Source organism: Mus caroli, unplaced genomic scaffold, assembly GCF_978045245.1.
Source record: "Mus caroli unplaced genomic scaffold, Mus_caroli_1 scaffold_11, whole genome shotgun sequence".
Classification (NCBI taxonomy): domain Eukaryota; kingdom Metazoa; phylum Chordata; class Mammalia; order Rodentia; family Muridae; genus Mus; species Mus caroli.
Genome location: NW_028227266.1, coordinates 70,577,683 through 70,594,245, shown reverse-complemented (window position 1 = coordinate 70,594,245; position 16,563 = coordinate 70,577,683). Strand labels below are relative to the sequence as shown.

Sequence of the window (16,563 nt, the reverse complement as noted above, 5' to 3'; positions counted from 1 at the left end):
GAAAATCAGTTCCACATAAAAGCTTTGAAGAGTTTTCTCAGAATACTATTGTGCTCCTAGGAATATATCACAGGGCTCTTTTTAACAGAAGGTTTCTAAATTCAAATATTCAGAAAAAGTGGTTACTTGAGAAGAGGTGTCTTCAGGAGTTAGGGAGTTGTTCCAGGGTCTCTCATTCTTTAGTATGGGTTGGCTAGAACCATTAAACCTGCTTTCTGAGATCCCAGTTCCTGGGATACAGCATGGACCAACACATCAAAAGAAAAATCACTAGCAACCCTACTTAAGTATGTCCTTATTAAATCCCTGTAGTAGTCTTTTGGAAGTGGGGATACCTTCCACAACTGTTTAAAAAAAAGAAAAAAAAAACTTTTTAAAAAGTTGCCATGTTTGTAATTACTTAAATACTTAATATATTCAGATGACTAGCTTGTCTTCTTCGTGCAGCTTTTTTTCTAGGAAGTATTTTTTGTTCTTTCTCCTGCTTGGCAGGCACTTGCAACATATCCCATGCCCTTCAGGAAATTTTTCTTAATTGATATGCAACTTACATAGTTTACTCTGATAAATTTTCATTGGCTGGTATAAAATTTGGGGAAAAGGGTGAAACTTTTCATTAAAAATAACTACTAAGATAATAAAATTTCTCTTTGCTGCTTATACTTAAAGAAAAATTTAAAAATTTGAGCTGTTCAATTGACATCCCTTAGAAACTTAATCACATGTAGGTAAGTTTATTTCTTTTTAAGGCAGAAATGGGTGAATTGCAGAAATGGGTGACAGGATAACTGTCATCATCTTCTCAAACCTGTATGACATTTAAAAGCATAGACAATGATAATTAAAATTTCCAGAATTTGTATTGGGAAAATAAGATTTATACATGTTAAAGAACCTGGCTAGTTGTAACTAGTGTATTACAGACCCAGGAGGACATTTGAAGCGGTGGGGTTTCTGTTACAGTTTTCTGTGCATGCTCCTTTCCCAGCCCCCACCCTGAATTAATATACTGTCCAAAGTGTTGGTAATGGCTCGGAGCTGTGCAGGTTACACAAAGCATTTAATGAAATCTTGTCTTAGACAAAACGCTTGTGAGGGTCGTAATTAACGGCTCGTTGTCTGCAGTTCTATTGATTACTCATTCACAATGCTTTGTTCTCAGATGATAACCCCCAGCATGGGTGTTCCTGTCTGATGAAATTCTTGGACAGACTTCTTCAGTAGCTTGTAGATAATTGCTGACACCCTTGAAGTTTCAATGTAAATGAGTTAGCATCAAATACAATTATTTTATATATGTTAGTGTTTGCCAAAGTTAAAATTTATTGCAGTCTGTTTTTTAGTCATTTGTAGAAAATCAACAGACTGATATATTAAAGCCCATTTCTTGTTTGCCCTGAGTCCTCGTCCTTTCAGAGTTTTCATTGAGTGTAATTTAAAATGAAGGACTTCTTGGTCATCCTGCAGTCACCTGTCATTATCTCTGAAACTTCAACTGGAGTTACAGTCAAACTACTGTGATCTTTGTTCTAAAAATAAGAGAAGTACATATAAAAGAGAAATTGTTGCAACAGTTTACTAATTTTCTCTGAACATAGTTTTGTGTCTTGATCATCCAATGACAGTAGGAAAGGCGGCGATGGAGCCAGGAATGGAGCTGCTGCCCTGATGGTGCTGTCTCTTCTCTGCTGAGGTGAAGCATGCTCCCTCCTTGAGAAGGCAGCCCTTCTGAACAGCTGCTTATCTTTATGTAGGGATACTGTATACCATTTTATGAATGTAAAGGAAGCATGAGATTAGACACTGCCTAGGCAGCAGAAATATTTTGAGATATGTGACTCTAGTATTCTCAATCTTATCTTCGTAGAATACAGATTAATGATAAAGACTCAGTACTTCAAGTTTTTAATAATAAGTTAATGTTTTTTTTATTTTTTAAAAGATGGGGTCTTACTCTGCAGACAAGGCTGGCCTCAGACTTGCTATAGTCCTCTCATCTCAGCCTCCCAAGAGCCAGGATCACAGGTGTGAGTCACCACTCCCAGCCTGGTGCTTAGAGTCTCTGATATAGGGCTAATTAAGCCCTTATTTAATTTGAAACTAGCAATAGATATGAGTATATTTAGTAAGTATTTAAACCAATCCATTTAGTAGTTAAAAAAAAGTAGTCTAAAAAAGCAAGCATACATTTACCATCTGCATATATTTTCTCTTATAAAGATAATGAATACTTATACTATTGCTGTGTGATCTGAATCCTTTTAGCTACTGTTTTGTGTGTTCTTTTTCTCTCCTATAAAGTCACATTTACAGTCTTTTCCAGTCTAACCGATTATAATTAACATTAAAAAATGATATTTGTTGCCAGGCGGTGGTGGCACACGCCTTTAATCCCAGCACTTGGGAGGCAGAGGCAGGTGGATTTCTGAGTTCAAGGCCAGCCTGGTCTACAAAGTGAGTTCCAGGACAGCCAGGGCTACACAGAGAAACCCTGTCTCCAAAAAAAAAAAAAAAAAGATATTTGTCAAGTCCACTATTTTATTCCTTTATTAACTTTCACGGCACATTTAAACTATAGAGCTTTCTTAAGTTCACATTTCAAAGCCAGCATAACTCTCAGAGAGAGAGAGAGAGAGAGAGAGAGAGAGCGCGAGCTTAAAGATGTATCTCACATGGATTCCTAATGTTCCTTATAAAGAAGCGAGTCTTTTCACTAACTGATTTATCATATATAATTTGAAATGTTACATCCTGGAGGTTTTCTATATAACTTAGCAGCTCAAAGGATAACTTTTCCATTGAGTATTACTCATTGTTCAATACATCTTTTACAGATGAGGTTCTAGAAGACTATGAAAATGGTTTTTCCTAGTGATGTAATAAGAAACGAGTGCTATCTCGTTTCAGAGTATTAACTCTGCCCCTGTAAGAAAGACAGCTTGGCTGAACAAAACTGGGTTGCCTGATTATCCTCTGGGACATTAGTATTCTTTCTGCTTAAGATACCTCTAGGCCAAGATCAGTGGTAATCAATAGTGTGGCTCGTTTATTTTAAAGCAGGAAGAAAAGTCAATAATATGAGCTGGGATCTAATTTTATTTTAGGAGAATAAAAGTAAAGTAGCTCACTTTTGCTTTGGTGTTAGCTACACAATTAAGGTAACAAGGGAAAACTATATGATTTTATTGGTAGACTTATCAAGATATAAGGCTTTTATAATTTTGCTCTGTTTTTTAGTCATATTTCCCATTGATTTATTGGGCATGGCTTTATTTATTGTCAAGTCCTTTCAGATGATATTGTGTCGTAAATTTGGTATTTCTTTCTTTCAGTGTAGAATGGGTCTGTGTAGTCAGCAGGCTAAGTTAGCAATCTGAAGAGCAGTGTGTTTCTTTGTCTTCCTCATGTACGTCATAACAGAGTGTACACAATGCGGAAACAGGTATTATATGATTCAGACAGCTGAGAGGAACCACAGCCTCTCTTGTTGTTGGCATCAGTAATGATGGTGAAACAAGAAGATAGGACATTTCCTGTCCAGGTTTGTCTATAGTGAAGGAAAAGTCTTACCAACACTAGTTAGTAGCAAGGAATTATTTGTCCCTGTAAGAAGTTTGTCCTGTCTTTCAACATATAGTCTGTGCACATTTGCAGTCTCCTAGTTTGTCCTCCATAGATAATTCAGCTTTAGGATTTAGTCCACAGAGTCATTTAGGAATTACTTAGATATTTTTTTCAAGTTAATCTCTTTGTATGTGTCAGTGAGAGTCCTTCACATTGGGAATCTTGTAAAAAGGAAGAGGCTTTCTCACCTGACCTACATAAGATGCTGGAAAATTTAATGAGATGTACATTGGAAATGCTCCTAGTGAGTCTTTGGTGGTGTTTATTATCTTCTCAAGGCTTTAATTTTGAAAAAGTAGAGACACAAACAAAAGGTAGATAAGCGTACACTGCGAGTTACATATTTGTCAAGATTCATTGGTAAACATTTCACTTTTCATTGTGTGCACACTGTGAATGTACTCCTGCTGAATACTGGGAGAACATGTGATGTGTTTTCTATTCTTGATTTGAGCTAATATATCTTGAGTCTGTCATATCCTTTAGATTCAGACTCTTAATTGTCACCTCTCCCTCCAGGGGTTTGCTACTCTTGTCTCTTCTCTCTTCATCTAGTCTTAGTTTAAGCCATTGAGAATTACAACCCAACAAGCTTGAATTCATAGCAGACCTGACCTTCTGAAACCATTACACAGACCAAAAAGTATTGGGCTGAAGAAATAGAAAATTAGAGTACTATCCTTTTTACATAAAGATGGACACATAACCACAATGATTTACAGAGGAAAGAGAAAAATGGAAGAAATGTTCTGTGACTCTGCTTCATACTTACACTGTAAAGTCTTGCTTCCTTCCCCTTGTGCCTGAGAGCTGTTGGTAATGCATGCATGGAGAGAAGAGGAACTATTTGTTCAAGTAGTACATTTGCCCAGTATCCAAATCAGAATTCAAGTCTAGCGTGGCTAGTCCACTTTTGCTTTTTCCAAGATATTAGTATATTTATTTGACCTCTTTTTTCAAACATGAAGATGCACTTTCCTCCTCACCATTTAGGCCATTTTGTGCTTTTTACTGGAACCATCTTGACATCTCAGAAGATGGCCAAATTTAACCTATGTGCAAGTTTGTTTAGTTTGTTTGTGATGTTTTACTTTATTGTATTATCTAAACAAATATATTTCTCTGAACTCAGCCTTTTAACATGCCCTCAGATTAGAGGTCAAAACCCATGTTCTGTAAAGGGCTAGAGAGCTAGACTATGCTTGCCAGTCTGACGACTGACTGCTTTCATACTAAGCTCTTCTCCTGTAGCATGGAAAGGGCCACAGCTGATAGAGAAATCAACAGCAGGACTGCTTCATTGAAAGTAGTTTCAGAAATAAGTACATTCTACTTAGTGACTTACTGACTGAAAGTTGTTGACTCTTAATATAAATCATTATTTTATACACTTGTAAAAGTTTGTATCTGCAAATGAAAGTCCGTGCTGCACAGACCTGGGAAACTCACACAGAACCCACATAAAGGTAGAAAGAGAAAACTAACTTTACAAGATAGTTCTTTGACATCTAGACGTGCACCATGGCATTTGCACATTCAGCCTCACCCTGTGCATACACACACACAATTATAGAGAGAGATGGTTGACTTGGTTGGGTTTTGTTTGTTTTCAGCTTTGGCAGTGTTTGTTTGTTTGTTTGTTTAGGGTTTTAATAAGTGGTAGTTCAATAGCTTAAGAACATTGTTGCTCTTACAGAGGACCATGATTCACTTCCCAGCATCCACATGGTATCTCATAACCATCTATAACTTCAGTTCTAGGCAATCTGACAGCCTCTTCTGAACTTAGGCGGCACTAAGGATGCAGTGGTACACATGAGTACATTCAGGCAAAGCACTCAAGTGCATAAAGTTTTGTTTTGTTTTGTTTTTTTTTTTAATTTATTTATTGTTATATGTAAGCACACTGTAGCTGTCTTCAGACACACCAGAAGAGGGCGTCAGATCTCATTACAGATGGTTGTGAGCCACCATGTGGTTGCTGGGATTTGAACCCAGGACCTTCAGAAGAGCAGATGGTGCTCTTAATTGTTGAGCCATCTCTCCAGCCCCATACATAAAGTTTTTAATTAACAAAAGATTGTCTTAAAATATTGTATAACAAGAACATTATAAAATATCTGATAAGAGACATTTATGTCTATCTCATATATTTATATGTTTAGTGAACAGCTTCCTCTGTCTTTCATGTGAGAAAATACTAATAAAATTATTAAGGGCAGTCAATCTGACATTGAGCAAAGAGCACATCCATTAAAAGAAATTAAGGTGCATGTTCTGTGCTTTCAATCACGTGGAGATCATATGTTCCATATATTTCTGATCTTGCTATTTTAAAAATGTTGCATCTGCCTGTCAAAGGCAAAATAAAAGAAAAACTTCAAAACAGATGTGGTGATTAAAATTTATACATAACGTCTGTTTAGACAGTGATTTCTAGGTCCCTGCTCTTAAACAGAGTGTCATCAGAAGTTCCATAGCTAAGAGTTTTGTTTGTGGAGGTGGGGGAAATAGAATATATATGGTGCTTGCATTTAAATTGTTCATTTTCTCTGTTTTTATTACTGCTTGTGGAACTTATTTTAGCATAGAGCATTTCTTTTTTAAGTCTGGTCACCCCTTTCTCTCTGAGTCTGTTGAATGTTGTATCTGTCGAATTTTATATAATTAATGCTAATTAATTACATTTAATACTGTAGTCTTTTTTTGTTCACATGCCATAGTGTCTGGTAATTAAACTTCTACCCACTTCCATACTTCAGAAAGAAATACATCAGCTGTGTCAGAAAAAGAATTTGCCTTTTGAGGAATCTGAAGAGCACTTTGTTCTAAAGACTATTTCTGAAAGACAGCTTTTGGTTGATTTAGTACTTTGTTTCGTGTATACTGCATCACTGCCATGTGAGCTTTAAAGAAGCAACACACCAGATGAGTTAGAGCTCTGCTGAGACAGAACAATCACAAACTCATGGCTGCTTTTGGCACACAGCAATACCAAATGTCAGAAAGCACAGAAGCAAACTCAAATAAGGACCCTAAGTTTGCAGTTTTAGAAACCAGAAAAGGGAGAAAGGGCTAGAAATGTGGTTTAGTGCTGAAGAGCACCAGTCCATCTTGCAGAAGACCCTAGTTGTGTCACAACACTCCCATAGTGACCTACAACTACCTGTATGTAACTCCAGCCTCAGGGGACCAACACTCCCATGGTGACCTACAACTACCTGTATGTAACTCCAGCCTCAGGGGACCAAGTGTCCTCCGCTGACACACATGCTGTGCACATACTGAAGACCCATACACATAAAAATTTAATTAAAAATAAACTAGAAAGAATAAAAATGGACCAAACTGAAGGGAAAGAAACTATAATGAATAGAGCATACATAAACACAACAGACCAGAAAACTGGAGAGAAAACCAGCAACAAAGTCAAAAGTTTGTCCTTTGCCAAGTATGTCAGCATTTGGGAGGCTAAGCAGAATTACAGAATTGAGTCCTGCCTGGGTTTATCTAGTAAGTTCTAAATCAATGTGGATTGCATACAGTTTAAAAGTTGGCTCCTAGAGAAGACCAATAAAATTGAAAAACTTATTCCTAGATTGACTAAATAATAACTTGAATCAGAAGTGAAAAAGTCACATCACTCCTGACTTCATGAAAAGAAAAGAAAAAGAAAGAAATGCCACAAGCAGTTGTCAACTTATATTCTAAATGAAATGAACAGATTCCTAGAAATATGTACTGTCAAGATTGGCTCAGAATTAAACTGAGGAAAACAAGAACCTGATAGAAGTCTTTTGAGTTAAGAAAGACTCAGAGCCAGCTGACTTTTCCAGTGAAGTGGAGTGAGGCTCCTGCTTGTGAAACACTCACTCCTTCCCTCCATTGGGGCAGCGTTATACTGATACCAAAGCCACAGACAGAAAGGAAAATGAGCTTGCAGACTATTATCCATTTTGAATATCAATACAAAAAAAATGACCTATGAAATGCTAGCTCACTGAAGACAGCAGTATAAGGATTAAACATTATGACCAAGAAAGTTTGTCCCAAAAATATGGAAATGGCTTAACATAGGAAAATTGATCAATGTAGCTTACTTTACCACAGTAATAATGTGAAGGAAAAGCCGAAAACAAAAAACCCCACAAACTCACTAAACTGATTCAAGGTCCTTGTGGGGCATTTAACAAAAATCTACTACTTCTGCCAGATGTGGGACACAGACCTTTAATCCTAGCCCTTGCAAAACAGAGGCAGGCAGCTTGGTTTATATAGCAAGTTTCAAACAAGCTGGGGCTCCATTTTGAGACCCTGTCCCTCACCCGTTCCCAACAAACAAAAACACAAGCTAGTACTCTTTCCTGATAAGAACATTTAAGAAGGTTTATGGGGCTAGAAAAATGGCTGGGTGATTGAAAACATTCACTGTTCTTCCACAGGACCTGACTTCAGTTTCCAGAATTCATGCCAACTAGTTCACAAGTACTTATAACTCTGTCTTCAGGGGCTATGATCCTTCCACAGACACCTATGTGCATTTGTGAGCTTACACACTCATATACACATAAATAAAAATAAATCTTAAGAAAAAAAAAACAAGTTGGGGCTGGTGAGATGGCTCAGCAGGTAAGATCACTGACTACTCTTCCAAATGTCCTGAGTTCAAATCCCAGCAACAACATGGTGACTCAAAACCACCTATAATGAGATCTGACGCCCTTTTCTGGTGAGTCTGAAGACAGCTACAGTGTACCTATTTATAATAATAAATAAATCTTTGGGGGGGGGTGGGGGAGACGGAGCGAGCAGAAGTCCTAAAAATACAATTCCCAAAAAACACTTGAAGGCTCACAACCATCTGTTCAGCTACAGTGTACTCATATACATAAAATAAGTAAATCTTTTTAGAAAAAAGAAAAGAAAAAAAACAAGTTAACAATGGGAACTTCCTCAACTTGGGAAAGTTTTTGGGTTTGTTTTTTTTTTGTTTTTTTGGTTTTTTTTTTTTGCTTTTTTTTAAATGAAAAGTAACCAATCCTATATTCTTTCTCTAAAACAAGGCTGCCTGCTTTCACCTATTATAGTCAGCAGTCAGTACATTGGGAATTCTAGAAAAATAACAAAGTAAAACTCTGCTTATTTTCAAGCAATTTGACTGTTTCTTTAGAAATGCTTAAGGAATTCACAATAAAACTCTTAGAGCTAAGGGCTAGAGAGATGGCTCAGTGGTTAAAAACACATATGCTCTTGAAGAAGAAAGACCCAAGTTCATTTTCAGGCACATAAATCAGATGGTTCACAAGTGCCTTTAACTCCAATTCCAGGGAGCTCAGTTCCCTCTTTTGGACACATGAGGTTGAGGAACCTGAGGCTTTGATCTTAGCCATTCTGATTGGTGTAAGGTGGAATCTCAGGGTTATTTTGATTTATGTTTCTCTGATCACTAAGGACTTTGAACATTTCTTTAGGTACTTCTCCACCATTCAAGATTCCTCAGTTGTGAATTCTCTATTTCATTCTATACCCCATTTTTTGATTGGATTGTTTGTATTTTTGGTGGTTAGCTTCTTGAGTTCTTTATATTCTTTGGCTATTAGCCCTCTATTGGATGTGGGGTTAGTGAAGATTTTTTACCAATCTGTAGGTTGCCGATTTGTCTTATCGACTATGTCCTTTGCCTTACGGTTTCATGAGGTCCCATTTATCAATTCTTGATATTAGAGCATGAGCCATTGGAGTTCTGTTTAGGAAATTTCCCCCGTGCCAATGAGTTCAAGGTTCTTTCCCACTTTCTCTTCTGTTAGATTCGGAGTATCTGGTTTAAAGTTGAGGTCCTTGATCCACTTGGACTTGAGTACTTTGTACAAGGTGACAAGGGTCTATTTTCATTCTTCTACATTCAGACAATCAGTTAGACCAGCACCATTTATTGAAGTTGCTTTCTTTTTTCCATTGAATTTTAAAGTATTTATTGACTCCTTCTAAATTTCAAGGCATTGATTAGGGCACTGTTGGTTATTCAGAAGTGATGAGCCTGATCATTAGCAGCAAGATGACTTGTTTCCTTGGCTTTGTGTTATAGTCTAGTCTCCTGAGACAAGACCTAGGACTTGGGAGTCCGGCACAGCTGTCTTCTTCAGGAAAACCTGGAACACCATACTACTCATTCTCTGCCACGAGCTCTAGAAGAAGACCGCTCCATGAGTCTGTAGCCCTAGGTGAGTCCCAGGAGCCCTCACTCCTTTAGTCTGTATTTCTGGCTGTGCTTTTAATGAGGAGAAATGTATTTTCTAAGTCATCATTTGAAGTCAGGGGTATTTACATACAAATAATATACAGGCTGAGTATTCCCAATCCAAAATCTAAAATCCAGAGAACTGAAGTATGAAACCTGTTGAATACTGACCTCACCTCCTGAGACGGGCCACAGCCATGAAGCACACTAAATAAAATATGTACAAAATTACCCTTGGATTATGTAGAAAGGGTGTATATGAATATAAATGAACCTACTCTTTACATGTGGGTTCTGACTCCAAGATACTGCATGATGTGTATACAGGTAGTCCTAATCTGAAGACTAAAACACATCCTGCCACAAGCATTTCAGGTAAGGGATACTCATCCTGTATGCGTTAGATACATAATGAATGAAGTCGTCAGAGCTCCCACTGTTGCAAAACACTCATTCACTTTGAATTCAAAGTTTGACTAATTATAAGTAGTCTTGACTGACAATTCAATATTTAAACCATGTTTTCATCATTATGAGCACTCTGTGCTGTATATATACTGTGCTACCTTAAAACCATTTTTTAATTTATAATATTTTTTTTGAAATTACATTTCCCTTCCCTTTCTCCCTTCACCCTATCCCTTGACTCCCACCTTGCTCTCAAGTTCATGGTCTTCTTTAATTATTGTTTTATATGTATATTTCTAAACATATAAATATAACATGGTCAGTCCATACAATGTTACTTTTTTTTTAATAATTTTTTTTTAATTTATTTAGTTTATGTGAGGACACTGTAGCTGTTTTCAGACACACCACAAGAAGGCATCTGATCCCATTACAGATGGTTGTGAGCTACAATGTGGTTGCTGAGAATTGAACTCAGGACCTCTGGAAGAGCAGCCTGTGCTCTTAACCTGAGCAATGCCTCCATCCTCAATATTACTGTTCTATGTATAATCTCATTGCTGACCCTTTAGTATTTGATAACTGATTGAGGAGCTCTCCCGTTTCTTCCAATTTCAGTTCTTGGAATACGGTAAAGGCCTCGAGGTTTTCTTCCCTTCAGTGTTAATCTGTCTATTAATGTCATTTTTCAGGTCTTGTTTTAAGCAGCCATGTAAAACCATAGTTTTGTTGTTGTTGTTGTTGTTTTGAGACAGAGTTTTTCTCTGTATCCCTGGCTGTCCTGGAATTCACTCACTAGACCAGGCTGGCCTTGAACTCCTACTTACTTGAAGATCCACCTACTTCTGCATCCTGAGTGCTGGGATTAAAGACTCGCACCACCATCACCCAACTAAAACCATACTTCTAACAGTTTTTCAGCAAACAACTTAATATTTTTGTCCATAAGAGAATTTAGCCAAGTTTTCTTCTTCTAACTTACAAGTAGTTTCTTCTTAAGTGAAAGGTTTTTTGTTGTTGTTGTTTTGTTGTTGGGTTTTTGTGTGTGTGTGTGTGTGTGAGGTTTTTTGTTTTTGGTTTTTTGGGTTTTTTTTTTTTTCGAGACAGGGTTTCTCTGTGTAGCCCTGGCTGTCCTGGAACTCACTCTGTAGACCAGGCTGGCCTCGAACTCAGAAATCCACCTGCCTCTGCCTCCCAAGTGCTGGGATTAAAGGCGTGCGCCACCACGCCCGGCTTTAAATGGAAGTTTTATCTTCTATTGTTAACATCTAGTTTTTAACCAAGATAAAGATATTACTCAATGGTTTATAAAATGATTTCATAGCCAGGCGTGGTGGCGCACGCCTTTAATCCCAGCACTCGGGAGGCAGAGGCAGGCGGATTTCTGAGTTCGAGGCCAGCCTGGTCTACAAAGTGAGCTCCAGGACAGCCAGAGCTATAAAGAGAAACCCTGTCTCGAAAAACCAAAAAAAAAAAAAAAAAAAAAAAATGATTTCATAAATTCCTGTCTCAACAGAACAATAGTCCTGTTAGTTCATGACTTTAATCTTCAGTTTAACATAAAAATTAAGACTCAGAAGATGTCACATACATAATTACTTCCTGGGATAAGTTTTAAGATTTCTGTGAGTCTTGAATCCAGTGGGTTTTTTGCTGTTGTGTTTGTTTGTTTGTTTGTTTGCATACTAGTTACTTCTTTACTTTTCCGTTGAAATTCAGGTAAAATGAATAGAATATAATGTACTTAATGAAAGTAGACAACAGCACGCTATCTAGTACACTGGCACTGTTGTTTAGTTCAGAGCAGCATACAGAAAGAAACTATGTAGAAAGCATTCATACTCCTCCCTTATAGCTTCATTGTTTATGTCAATTATGTGTGTATACTTATAGCCCTTCATTCACCTATCCATCCTGATAAAACCAGTCTGTTCTGTGCTGCTGTGTATTCTGTAACACTTTCTATCTCATCATTGTTTAAAATGATTTTTAACATAAGAAAACTAAATTTAATATAAAAATATTATATATTTCATGTATATTAATTATATCTTACATAATATATCACCTGTATGTGATATAATTAATTTACTATGATAAAAATAATAATAAATTAATGTAAAGATATTGTAAAACATGTTTATAATGAAGGTAGACTAGCATCTAAAGCAAATGTAAGCCAAAGAAGAATGTACTATAATCCCTGATTGCACAAATATTTGTTGACTGCCTCCAGCTAATATATCTACTTATAAAACCATATATTTTGGTGAGTGTTTCTAGTCTCTAGGTCTGAAGTATGAATGAGGTACATAGAAAGGACGCAGTGATGGATTGCTACATCCAGAAGAGCATTCTGATGGATGTCTTTATTTTCTAGGAACATGGTCAGGTAATATGTGGGGGTGCTTTTTGAACCAGCTCTGATGGTTTAGACCAGCATTCTTTTTGTTATTAAAGAATGATAGCTTTCAGGCTGGAGAGATGACTCAGAGGTTAAGAAAACTGTCTGGTTTTTCCAGAGGTCCTGAATTTAATTCCCAGCAACCATGTGGTGGTTCATAACCATCTTTAATGACATCTGGTGTTCTCTTCTGGCCTGCAGGCATATATGCAGGCAGAATGTTGTATGCAAAAATAAATGAATGAATGAATAAATAAATAAATAAATAAATAAATCTTTTTTTTTTTAAATAACTTTCAAAATGTTGCACATCTATGTTCCACTTGTTCACCCGATTGAGTTTGTTAGCCTAGTAACGACCTTCATTGAGTCTATATTGGGTTAGTCTCTAGGAGTGTCTTCTTCATAGACCCTGAGTTTACACTGTGACAAAGAACTAATCCCCTGCCAGTGTGCTGTTACTAAAAGAAAACCAACTATTGAATAACTAGAAAAGAATAGGGATACATTAAAATCTAGGCTTAAAATACAAGTTTCAATTTGACTATGATTTATAGATACTATTGCTTATCTTCTCTGTCTTTTCAAAACTCTGAAGTTATAATGTTAACATTAGGTTATAAATAAGGAGACAAAATGGAGTACAGCCTGTGATGTTTCTCTTGATGCTCAGAAGAGGCCTTCCATTTTCTGTGTGGATATGTTAGTAAATTATTGCCTATTGCTGTTCTCAATCTTAGCATCTTATTCACATTGGAGTGTCTGGTAAAATGTGAGCACTTACAAGAACTTTAGAGAGCTACATTCAATCTTAGTGTTTTCTAAAACAATTTAAATGCTCTAGGAAATGTTCTGAGGAGCAGTAACTAGCTAATTTTAATTGGTTTTGGTCTACATAAAAGCTAAAAGTACTTTAGTGTGGGACAGGAGAGATAGCTCAGCAGTTTAGAGCACTGGTTGCTCTTCCAGATGACTTGAGTAATTCCCAGCACGCATAGGGTGGCTCACAACTTTCTATAATTTCAGTCTTGTGGCATCTTCTCATCTGGCCCCCATGGGCACTGCCTACATGTGGTACATACACATGCAGGCATACATATACCCCTATGGCATACATTTTAAACATCAAAGTATCACAAATGTTAGGTGATGCAATGAACATATTTCATGTGTTACCATAGATTATGATACTTACATGAGAGGAGCATGCAAGTAAAGGTGCTGAAACAGAAGAGGTTAAAGTAACCTGGCCAGGCACTTAGAGCTTCTGAACTGAATGCCACCAGCTTACTCTCCTTCACAGTTTGCAGGGTCCCCAAACTAGACTTTGAATACCAGACTGGTGATAGTATATGGCTAATGATAAGATACAAAAGAAAAATATCCAGATAACTCCAAGCATAGAAGCTGTTTCCTTGATTTTGTATAAAGTATAGCTTTTGCTCAAGGAATTAGTTGAAATGACTTACCAAGAACAAAAATTTTGCTGTAAGTTTTACAAATACAGAGTATGCCAGATCTTGTTTATGTTTGGCACTTCTGTTTTAAGCAAATGTACGACACCTCCTGGGGAAGGGCTCTGATGAATGCTTTTTGCCCTGTCTATTGTATAATATTTTTCCACATGCTGCTTACAAAATTGCTTTTTTCCCTTTTACAGAATTCACAGACCAAATTTAAATGTTTCAATCTTTATAAAATCATGTTTTATTGTGTAGTATCATTTAAATACTTTTTTTATTCTCGTGTTTTGAAGTTTTAAAAAATATGGAGTTTATTTTACATCAGTCTTCTCTAACAGTGAATGTTTCTGAAAATCCTGAATTTGATCCATTATTTATTTGTGTATGGTTGGAAAGCTGTGTGTATCACTTTTCAAAAAGAATTTAGAAAAGTTATAAATTTTATGCACAAGGAAAATTAGAATACCAAGTTAGGCAAATGAAAATTGTCTGTTCATTTATATTAATTTATCTTCCAAATTCTTTGGATCTAGAGCTATGAGCTCAGCAGATACGAGAGTATACTACTCTTGCAAAGGAAACAAATGTAGTCTCACACCATGTGGCAGCTTATAACCATCTGTATGAAATTCCAGCTCCAGAAAGTTCAGCATCCTCTTCTGGACTTAGTGTCCAAAGGTACCTGTACTTAAACATTCACCTGCACTCACATATCCACATGTACATGTTTGTGCGCACTCACACATACACTCACACACACACGCACTTTATAGCAAAATAAGAGATATACTTTCTTTGTGTGTTCATTTCCTGGAAAGGAATAAAAGTCCCAATTGTACCTTAGTGCTGAAGTTCCAGATTACTCACATATTACCAAAGTAAATGCCATAATACTAGATGTGTATCTTGGCTTTATTCTATCGCTTGTATAGCATGTCATGATGTTATTGTAACCTTAGTTTTCATTCCTTAAATTTTATTTCAAATTTTATACATAGTATTTGTAATACAGCATTTGATGTTATTAAGGGCTTTTTGTTGTTGTTGTCGTCGTCATCGTTGTCATTGCTTAAGTTTTTTAAATATCCCTTTAAGCCTAGCTCTTCATCTGATACAGTTTGTCTGTTAAGAAAGTGTGCTGTTAGACCTGTTGCACAGAGTTCCATCTCAAGTGAACTGACATGTGTGATGTCTTTAAACACTCCTGGCATAACAGCCTCTAAAGATGTTCTTTCTCCTTCACTTTTTGTGGTATTGGTGTGCTTTTCTTTTTGCTTTACTCCATTTATTGTTACCTTTCAAACTTAGAAGAAGAGCCAGGACTGTCATTCTTGTCTTCCCAGGCTCAGGAGCAATATTAGGAAAAGAGAAACCATGGGGGTCTGGGGGAGTTTCCTGTTCACTGGAAGTCTGGATTTTTCCCCTAGTGTAAATGCTAATGAAACATTTTGTTTTCCATGCTCAGATCCTTTACAAGCAAAGAAAGTAAGAAAGGTGCCTCCTGGTCTACCTTCTTCTGTAAGTACTCTCTTCTGGTTTTGTTTTGTTTTGTTTTAATTTGATGTTCAATAAATTGATGTCAAGTATTGAGTATTTACTTGTTACAAGAATGGTTTGATTGGTGCCAGTGGGCATACTTTACATAGTAACTGTTCATTGCTTTAACAAAATCATTGATTGAGATAAATCCACACTTAAGGTTCAGCTTTTTGTTTTCTGTGCAGTGATTTGTAGCTTACTCATATGCTGTCACTCCCTGTCTCTGTCATTTGAATTCCCCTCTTGGGAAGTAGACTAGGCCTGTAGCTGTCAAAGAAGATCTCCTATGCAGGTCTTTTGATGTTTAATTAGTCATTATGTTGCTGAACAGGAGGACAGACAGAGATTAATAGCTGAGAATCTTAGAAATTTACATTTGTAATAATCCCAATGGAGCTAAAGACATTAAGATTCGGAGGACATGTTCGGCTCAGCTTGCCTCAGTAGGACTGAGGTTATTAATATGCATAAATCACCAAGTCAGATGTTCATTTTGAAGCCCTTGTGGATTTTAAAGCCTTCATTAAGCCTTTCCCAACTTCAGTCTAGCATCAGGAAAGCTTTCACGCAACTAGTTTGTTGATTCCCTACTTTCTCAAAAATGTATCCTTTGAGAATAAAGAGCTTTGATGCAGGAGGCTGGGAGAGGTTGGTAAAACAGTCAGTAATGGCTATAGTAACCTAATACTGTAGGAGTGTTTGTGCTCTTAATATCCTCGCTCTTTGAAGCAGTAGAAGTATTTGTAGATAAACTTACATTTTTAATCCACCCATACTTTACAAACCTCTGGTGAGAAGGGAAAGGGTTTTCTTCTCTCTGTGTAGAACAAATGCTCAGCGAGGCTGTTAGATTGAGGCCCTGTGCCTTGAAGGGTACATTCTTTGTT

General features: G+C 36.8%; 1 protein-coding gene across 7 annotated transcripts in view; it reads left to right on the top strand.

The window, feature by feature from the left end:
- Tcf12 (transcription factor 12) overlaps window positions 1-16,563 on the top strand; it is a 269,146-nt gene that overhangs the window by 182,766 nt on the left and 69,817 nt on the right. For all 7 annotated transcript variants that reach the window (XM_085844776.1, XM_085844775.1, XM_085844774.1 and 4 more), the window contains exons 7-8: window positions 9,710-9,845; window positions 15,603-15,655. In XM_085844776.1, coding sequence (XP_085700902.1) covers window positions 9,710-9,845; window positions 15,603-15,655 — 189 coding nt within the window. The remainder of the gene's footprint in view (window positions 1-9,709; window positions 9,846-15,602; window positions 15,656-16,563) is intronic.